The sequence below is a fragment of the Peromyscus maniculatus genome, chromosome 3 (genome assembly GCF_049852395.1).
Source record: "Peromyscus maniculatus bairdii isolate BWxNUB_F1_BW_parent chromosome 3, HU_Pman_BW_mat_3.1, whole genome shotgun sequence".
NCBI lineage: Eukaryota > Metazoa > Chordata > Mammalia > Rodentia > Cricetidae > Peromyscus > Peromyscus maniculatus.
This window is the reverse complement of record NC_134854.1, coordinates 38861642-38871432: the sequence shown is the minus strand read 5'-3', so window position 1 is coordinate 38871432 and position 9791 is coordinate 38861642. Positions and strand designations below refer to the sequence as shown.

The following is a 9791-nucleotide window of genomic DNA, read 5'->3' as shown; positions in this document are numbered from 1 at the left end:
AGCTCAGGCCCAGAGAAAGGAAATGGGGTTGGAGCTCCGCCTTCCGGAAGCCGCCCTGCTGAACTCGGAAGCCCTCCCACCCAGCGCGCGGCGGCGAGCGCCTGTGCCCCGGCGGGCGGGAGGGGCTCGCCGGAGGCGCCGCTCCCGCTGAACCCCGACTGCAGCCTCTTCCCGGGACCAGACCTCCCCGCCTGAGTCCCGCCCCCAGCCCCGCCCCAACCTCCCCTGCCCAGCTATGCCCCGCCCTCCCGTTTGCCCCGCCCCAGCCCGCCCTGTCCCGCCCCCTTGCCACTCTGCCCCGCCCCTCTCTCAAGCTCTCTTTTCCGCCTCCAGATTGGCGGAGGCTGTACGGCTCCTCCCCCGTGGTTGCCGGGCAACGCCCCGACGCGGCCGGCCTCGGCAGCTTGGACACCAGTAGCCCGCAGAGGGAAGTTTCTCAGTCTTGCCCTTGACCATGGCTTCACTACGCAGTGCCACCCCCAAACTGAGGAACTACTTCAGGGACAACTACATTCCTCAGATCTGTGAGGTACTGGAGCCACGCGGCCTCGCACACACAGAGGGCGCGGGAGAGGCAATGGAGATGCCCGGAGATGCAGCTGGGAAGGAGCGGGATGGGAGAGGCTGAAGGGGAAGGTTAGAGACGCCCGAAGGGTGGTGATGGTCGCCAAAGCAGGGATGGGGATGAGAAAGAAGGGGAGAAAAAAAGTGACATTTTCCAGAGAGGAAGAGCACAGGGCCCTGGGTGGAATCCCCATGTGTCAACCTTTAGACAAGACGAAAAAGGGAAGAGTGTCAGACACACACAGAGGAAAAGAGAGCGTTGCATTATGAAGAGCATCTTGAGCAAGAAGTGGGCAGTGAGCCTAGAACGAGAGACTTGAGAGTTCTGTGGGTAAGAATTGCCTCTTCCCACTTTTAGCAAGAGGGAATAAAAGTCACTGCTGTTCGACACAGCTTCACACGACACCTTTTCAGAGATCGACACCCAGGCAAAACCTGCTTTTGGTTTCAGCAAGTGAGTTTCAGGGCGAATCTGTATGAAGCAAAACTGGATTTATTAGAAGCAGAAACAAAGGTGCTGCAATAGAGAGAGAAAAACACTGTCAGTTGTGGGCTTCTGAAGGAAGGGACACTCGTGCTTAAGGGGCTCTACAGTGGAGTTGTAGGTATGTGTATGTTTTTTTTCTTGTGGCTTTCAAAATTACGTCTTTAAGTGTTGCTAATCCCCACCCCCTACACACACACACTTTTCCCCCCCTAACATTACCCAGAGAGTGTGGTTTGTCACAGGTTAGATTAAAAGTTGAAGTTTCTTTTTCTCTCAGTAACTAAAGTTGTATGGTGGATTTATTTGGGATTTATGACCTAAGGGGCTTCATTTAGGTCTGGGAGAGAGGAGGCCGGAGTTGAAAGTTATCTGTCGTTTGGCCTTAGGTAAGCACAGCCTAATCACTGGCCTTGGCATTCTTGACTAGGGCGTTTGGAAGTACAACATCTAGCCCTGAGCGATCAGTTTACTTCCTGTCTTTATTAGGGTACCGTTTGGAAAAACACGTTCCCTGTGTGGTCCCATAGGTCCCTTCTGACAGTGAGAGCAGATCAGAGCTGCAGGAGCAGGGAGCAGGGTTTCCTTCTCACCCTCATATTCCCCCACTTTGCCCTGCCTCGGGAGAACAGTATGGTGCTGAATACAAAGTTTTATTCTCCTTGGGGTAGGGAGCTGAGAAAGTTCTGGTAACTTCCATTTTGTCTGTAAATGGTAGGTGTGTATTGTGGGTGATACAGTAGGAGTTTCGAGCACATAACATCTTGGGGAGAATGAGAGCACAGGGGAGGGAAGGGGAGAGCCATTCAACTTCCAGGGGAGATGAGTGCTTTAGGGAAGGGAAGAGGCAAAGCATTCAACTTCCAGGGCAATTTGGTACAACTCTTCCTTTTAGGGTGGTAATTTTGAAGTATTTATTAACATGTTAAATAGGGGTATGCCCCATGATTTTATCCTGAGAAACCCTTCAGTCACCTCTGCTCATGCATTAACAGCAGGTGAAACAGAAGTCTTGGGTCCCACCCATTCACTTTCCCTTGGAGGCCATTAAGGTGAACTTAATTCTGCCAGCTCTCTATTTCCCAGGACTTTTACTCTTCTAAAAGCCACCTGCAATATGTGTAACACTTAATCTTTTATTTTTAGACATCCATGGATATTTGACCTCTTCTGAACATCATCTGTGTGTTCTAAGTAAAACCTAGTTGTTTACCTACAATACCATTTCTCTACGAACTTGTGTACATTCTGACTAAATGAAAACCAAAACCAAAACCAAAAAGTTACTCATGCCACTGGTAGGTGTAGTTCTACCTGCAAAGGATTGCTTGAGCCCAGGCATAGTAATACTCAAAAAGAAAAAAAAAAGCAAATAAAACAAAACAAAAACCTGCCTGATATACTAGACTTACTGAATCTGTTGACTAACAGTTTTCCTTAGTTTTGCAACCAATCACTTGAATATATTGTTATTTCTACCCAATTATCTTCTCCTATAGGAATCCAATCGTGAATATAATTAAAAATTTTACCTTTGTTCTGTCAACTGTTTTTTCTTCTGGGTGCAATTTTGGATCCTTTTCACTGATTAATCTAATGGATTGCTAAATTTACTAATTTTGTTTTATGTTGTGACCCATCCCATCTGTTGAATAGATTAAATTAAATCTTAATTGTGGACAATATATTTTTCAGGCCTGGAATGCTCATTGATTCCTGTTAATGCATTCCATTTTTTAAAATTATGAAAATATCTTTTCATTTATTTTGCTATCATTTCCTGTTTTCTTTAACATGTTAGTGATTATTTTATAAAATAATTATCTGGAAAACTGATGGCACATGTCTGTAACCCCAAGACTCAGGAAGCTAGGACAGAAGGATGGCTTTAGGCTAGCCTGGGTTACATGTTGAGTTCAAGGCAAGCATAGGAAATTTAGCAAGAGAGCCTGTCTAAAACAAAGACAAAAAGAAATACTAGTACCTTCAATATATGAATTATTTTTGGGGTCTGTTGTTTCTTTTCTTCCACTGACTATCATGTTTCCTCACACACATATTGAGTGATTTGTTTTGTTGGATATCAAGTAAAAAGGAATAGTAGACATTCTACACAATACATTCTTTCACCATAGAGGGTTCCCCCTTTCCTCTCTATAGAGTGAAGAGGTCACTCAGTCTAGGCAGATGAAGCTGGCTTGAAGCTAGACTGCAGGTTCCTCTCTCTTTCCTGTGAATATCCTCTTAAATGTAGTTGTGCTGGCTCCTTTATGAACACCCTAGACCAGACATATTTGTTATTGAACAAATGGCCACATCTGGGCACCTCTTATTCTTTCAGCTCCATGCAACCACCAAAAGCTGGCTTATTGCTGCCTGGGGGCCCCAGCAGTGAAGGGCTCAAAAGGAATCCACAGCGTAGGCATGTACTAAGACTTTTCTATCTGAAGGGGTTAGGGAAAAAGACACTCACACACTCTCTTGAAGATTTCCTTCAAACCTTTTTTTTTTATTCTTCTTTTGCATTCTCTATTCCTTCTCTCATCCTTGATGTTTTATTTCTAACTCTAGCTTTACTCTTGATGTTTCCCTTCTAATTCTCCCATTATTGATGTTTTCCTTCTCTCATTCTTGATGTTTTTCTTCTAGCCCATTTTAACTCTATATTTATTCTTTTTCTTACAGCTTATATAACCCAGCAAAATCTTTTAGGCAATATAAAAATTACAGCGTGGCTACATTCTGTTTTTCAAGTGAATGATTACAATGAATACAAAACAAACAGTTAAAAACAGCATTTTCCCCCATATCCCTTACATGTTTAACATTTTAGGTATTGTAGGTGAGAGACAAATTATCCTTTTGTAGAATATTATTTTAAGGTGTATTACTTTTGTTTATGTTACATTTGTTTAACTCTGTGAAGCTGTGTTACTGTGCCTGTCTAAAACATCTGATGGTCTAATAAAGAACTGAACAAGCAATGGCAAGACAGGAAAATGGATAGGTGGGGCTGTCAGGCAGAGAGAATATATAGAAGGAGAAATCTGGGGAGAGAGATCCAGGAGTGAGAGAAGGAGGAGGACATCAGGGGCTAGTCACCCAACTACACAGCAAGCCACAGAGTAAGAGTAAGATTTACAGAAGTAAGAGAATGGGAAAAGCCCAGAGGCAAAAGATAGTCAGGATAAGTTAAGAAAAGCTGGCTAGAAACTAAGCCAAGCTAATGACAGGCATTCATAAGTAATAATAAGCCTCTGTGCAAATTTTTCTGGGAGCTGGGTGGTGGGCCCCCCAAAAAGAGTAAAATGCCAACAACAACATTGTCCCAAGAGCTCACATACATTCACACCCAAGTAACTTGTTATAGATTAACCATTTGGGCAAGCAAGGTATTCTTCTGTCAAGTCTTTCACTGGCAGGCTGCATTTTGCAGTGGCAAAGAAAAGGCCAGTTACTTTACTACTTACCTTGAAAGGTAATGTTTATAAGGAATCTTAAAGGAATCACAAACTTAAACTTTTATATATGAAAAAGAATCAGTCAGCTCTACTTTAAATCTTTAGGATACATACCTACTCATCAATAGTTTTTCTTTTTTAAATGAGGAGATTAATGGGTATAAGAAATTAATCATCACCTTTGGTCATCAACCAATCCTAGCAAGAAAAGTGTGTCAGGTAGTTAATAACTGGGCTGCTTTGTTCTTGTTCCCTGACCTGAGAGAGTTCTTCATTCAACTATGTGCCTTTCTAAAACTTTAGATTGCCTTCTTGGGTTTTTCACCTCAAAGCTATTTAATGAAAACACCATAGTATAACTTTAAGTTATTTCCAAGGCTTTGTTTCAGCTGTGATGCACTCTGAAACCTGTGAACACATTTCTCAACATTATGGTTAAAAGAATATAAGCTAGCTGGGCTAAGTGGGACTCAATTTTTTTTGTAATCATTAACCTGAACTGCAAGCTATGCAGCTCCTTAGGTAATATGCATAGGTCCTAGCTGTATAACATTTCCTTGTATTTATTTTTATTCATCAAAACTCTGTGTAAGCTAACATTATTATTATTATTATCAATTAGACAGTACAGCTTAGAGAGGAATCATCTTCATAACAATCCACAGGTAAAAATGCTCAGTAGAATGGGATGTTTCCATGAGATAAATACACTACATTACAACAGTAGGGATCTCCCCACACCCAATCACACCATGCCAGATACCAGAGAAAGATAGCAGCAGCAAACATGTAAAGGCACAGCAGAAGCTGTGGAGACCCACAGAGGTTTCCTAGTGAGTTACTTAGGGTCCAAGAATCTGAGCTTGCTTTACCCAGCAGGGCTGCATAAGGGGATGATTTGACCATGGACGTGGTTACCAGGTGTTTAGAAGGGTCTACACTTGGATGTACAGTGTGCTTTGATCTAGCAGGTGGGAGGTCTTTTGCTTTGGCATTGTTATAAAAAGCCCTTTTGAATAAATGGAAAAGGCCGTTGGCTATTGACCCAGGTCCTCCTGAAGCTATCCTGTGTTTCTGTCTTTCTCCTCTTTGCTATCTTTCTACCTAATATTTTCTTATCCCTCTCTCCTCCTCATCAAAAGCCTTGAAAAGGTAGGAGCTGGCTTCCCACATATGGCACCAGAACTTGGGACTTGGGTACAGAGCAGATAAGTAAGGGAGAGAAGGGGGCACTGCAGAAGCAAGTGGACATGTATGGATTTGAATTAAGGATCAGGTGGTGGTATTCTATTCTGTGGGAGTAAAACTGTATATAAATAAAGCAGAGCAGTCAAAAGTTAAGCTGAAGCAAGTAGTAAAAGATAGGCTGCAGCAAGTATCTCTCTGTTGGGGGCTGGTGAGACGGCTCAGCAGTTAAGAATGCTGACTGCTCTTCCAGAGGTTCTGAGTTCAATTCCAAGCAACCATAGAACCATCTATAGTGGGATTTGATGGCCTTTTCTGGAATAAAGGTGTACATGCAGATAGAGCACTCATATACATAAAATGAATAAATAAATCTTAAAAAAGTATCACTGTCTCTATTTCTCTCTTTCTTAATCTCTGTCTACTAAATTAGGTAAAAATATAGGCTTAGGTATAGGGATATTACATAGGAAGAAACTTAGGGTAAGATTAGAATTTCCCTAGTGCTGGACCTGGTGCACAGAAAACAGCATCCAGGAATGAGCAGCCACTGTAGACTTAGCAGTCTGAGAAAGAGAAGCCGATTTGGGGCAGGGAAATAGTAATAGATATTTGAATATTCACTTATAGAGAGTTTGAAAACCAGAGAAGTTAAGGTAGAACAGGACCAAGTACAGAGGTTCTTGGAGTTTGTAGAGGAACTCAGTCCTTGGTTTTCTGTCTATGGAACTCTGGACGCAGACTCATGGGGGAGAACCTGGAGTCAAAATGCAACAACATTATGAGGAGCATGGGTTGGAAAAGATCACAGTGGAATCTTTTGGACTGTGGGCACTAATTTGGGACAGTTTGGATCTGAGTCCTGAGTGGCAGGGGGGAATTTTCCCTGAGGCAGATATGGGCAGAACAAAACACTCCACTCCACCAGAGCTGCTGCTGAATGGGAATACTTTTACAAAATCAATCACTCAGGGTCCATCCTCTCTTGACCATGAAGCTCAGTTTAAGGAACAGAAGTCTTGGGATAAGACAAGGGAGGAATTGAAGGGCACGAGAGACTTAGTAATTTCTCTTTCTCAAAAATTGTAGGCTCTTCAGGTCTTTCCTTTCAGAAGGGTACTCATATTCCTTCTGTAGTGGCAGAATTAGACTCACCTCGGGAGTCATCTATCAGAATGATAAAGTTGCTCATACTTCTCAGAGCATGGCAAACCCTTGCTGCTAGTCCTATGTCTCCCCTTCAAGCCAGTATTAGAGAAGTAGCTGGCAGAGGGCAGGAGGTGCAAGGATTTTAAATGTCCCGTAACTGAACAGACAGATGCCCAGGATAATACTGAGTCTGTGAAAGCTGGAAGGAAATGGAGCCCAGAGCCACACAGTTTCTGGTTGTTAGCGTCAAACCAATGCATGGCTCTTTTAAGAGACAGGTTCCTGATTCCCACTAGCTGAGCAGAAAGATTTTTGAAGAATTTTACAGCAGCTCAGTATGGTAATTCCACCTTCACCCTAGGGCAGCTATCCTAGGGAAGGCTACTGGAAAATGCAGAGACTTGTTTGGACTTGGTTGCTGCACTGGAACAAGTTTTGGTAATGGGACCACTAGACAAAGACTCCAGAGACACTAACAAGTTAGGCTCTGATTTCAAACTTTCAGGGGGAACTTTAAAACTGGTCTCAGAATTGACTTTGAACTTCAAACTCCAGAAATGAAACAGTTTTTTATTTCACCTATAATTTTAACTATGGTGATTCATGATTCATGGACCCTCTGTCTTGTTAGAGTAAAATGTAAATAGTTCTGTTAAGAGATCACTTTAGATGTTTGCTAAAGTTTGTAAAGTATAAATAGTCCTATTGAGAGTTTGCTTTTGGATGTAAGTTTGTAAGAATTGTAAACATGTATAGTAATATTCATGCTAGAATTATGTTAACCTGTTGATATTAATGAACCATGGTTTGGTGAAGCTAAGGGAGCCTTTAGGTTTGATGTGGTTGCATCAGGAGTTTACTGATTTATTTGATGCAGTGCATCAAGAGTTTATTGATTTAAAAATGGACTTGGTGCAGCTGAGGTTGCTATAGACATCTTGACCCATTCAAAAAGGACATTCATCTTCATCATCCTCTACTCCTTTACTGGGGAGTATGGTAGCCATAGGGATTGCTGTGGTTATTCCAGCTACTTGCATGCACTTAGTGGGGACCTGATTTAGACCTGCAAAGAATTAAGCTCTGTACTTTCCCTTGCCAGCAGCTGATAGTCAGAGATGGGTAAGTCCTTCTTGCTAGCTGCCAACTTAAGACAGAGTACACTAGACAGAATGTGTATCTCCATGATGGGTAAGGCTGATTAGTAAAGAAGAAGATGACCTAAGACAGGCACAGCCTTTCTGAGGGGTACGAGGGACCCTTTAAAATATTAAGAAGAGGGAGTTGTGGAGACCCAGAGAGGTTTCCTAGTGAGAACTTACTCAGGGTCTGAGAATCTGAGCTTTCTTTACCGAGCAGGGCTGCATAAGGGGATGATTTGATCATGGGTTTGGTTACCAGGTGTTTGGAAGGGTCTACACTTGGCTTTGCCATGTGCTTTGATCTAGCAAAGGGGAGGTCTTTTGCTCCACTCCTTGGCATTGTTATAAAAAGCCCTTTTGAATAAATGGGAAAGGCTGTTGGGTATTGATCCAGGTCCTCCTGAAGCTATCCCATGTTTCTATCTTTCTCCTTTTTGCTGTCTTTCTATCTAATATATTCTTATTCCTCTCTCCTCCTCATAAGAACCATTGTAAATTTGGAAGCTGGCCTCCCACAAGAAAGAAAAGACATTCTGGGGTCTGGGGTCTTGGGGCCTTGCCTGTCTGAGATTTACCAATCAGGGAGTTTCCTCCTGGTGGGCTGACACCATGAACTTCAATTGCAACCTGCAGCTCCCTTTTTACTGCTGGCGGAGCATCTTGTAGCCAGACACAGCCTGGTCCTCATTCTAGACCCAGAGCTAGGAAAGAGTGCTGACCTTTGGCAGTTCACTGAAGAAGATTCTTCCTCCTGTGGAATTTCACTGCTCTCCAGTGTCTTACTTGCATTTGCACTAGGATGCATGCACCCATGTTGAGGCCAGAGTTCAACTACAGGTACCTTAGTCAATTGCTCTCCTGAAAGTATGCACACACACAGTAAATAAGTGAATCACTCAATCAATGAATAAATAAATGTTAAAAGTATAAAAATAAAAAGTAATACAATTCTGTCAGGTTATAATTTCTTTTTCTCTGTCTCTGTGTCTCTCATGTTTGCACCAAGCTAGTCTTTCCCATCATTAGAATATAGTGAGATGTTCTTGCCATCTAAGTATGTTGTCTACACAAAATATATGAACATAAAATATAGTGATAACCTTTTAAAAAATATCTTGGGACTGAGTATTTTAAAGTATTTTGGGCGTGTTTGTTCATGTATATAAGGGGTGGCACATGCATGTCATGGCGCATCAGTGGAAAGCTTGGGCATCAGTTCTTGCCTTCTACCTTGTTTGAAACAGGGTCTCTTTGTTTTTTGAGGCAAGGCTTATTGGTCCTTGAGTTTTGGGGATTCTTCTGTCTTCACCCCCATCCCAGGTGTGTGCTACTTACCTGCCTTTACATGGGTCCTGGGGATTCAAACTCAGGCCCTAAATCTTGTGAGGCAAGTGCTTTACCCACTGAGCTATTTCTCAGTCCAGAGCTAGATATTTTTAAGTGTTTGTTTTATATATTAAACAAATGAAGTAAATAGTCAGATACTTAGATATTTGGGCAATAAAATGTTTACTTCGTATAAATTATTTTATGGTCCAGGAACTATATATTTTAGAAACTCCAAATAGAAAAAATGCATAATGGCAACACTTAGGGGCTGTACCTACAAGGAATTGTGGGAAACGTGAATACTTGTGGATTTCTTCTGGGTCACTGTAGTCATTTTTTCTCTCAGAATACAGACACTGTGCCTGCTGTGTCAGCATCCCACTCTTTGTCTTTTGGAGGGACTCTGAATATCCTTAAGCAGATTATTAAAATAGGAGCCCATGCTATTATACCCTTTTGGAAGGATTTGCATACATA

The 9791-nt window shown here is 42.3% G+C and overlaps 1 protein-coding gene across 12 annotated transcripts in view; it reads left to right on the top strand.

The window, feature by feature from the left end:
* Positions 1 to 9791, top strand: part of Fbxl13 (F-box and leucine rich repeat protein 13) — a 214800-nt gene that overhangs the window by 150 nt on the left and 204859 nt on the right. For 4 of the 12 annotated variants that reach the window (XR_013049550.1, XM_042272907.2, XM_042272904.2 and 1 more), the window contains exon 1: positions 83 to 529. Coding sequence is in view for 11 of the 12 variants with exons in the window: in XM_042272907.2 (XP_042128841.1) it covers positions 455 to 529 (75 nt within the window). In the remaining variant the exon portion in view is untranslated. Of the gene's footprint in view, positions 1 to 82; positions 530 to 9791 lie in introns of those variants that run through there. The other 8 variants (XM_076565962.1, XM_076565963.1, XM_076565961.1 and 5 more) reach the window with 3 other exon arrangements.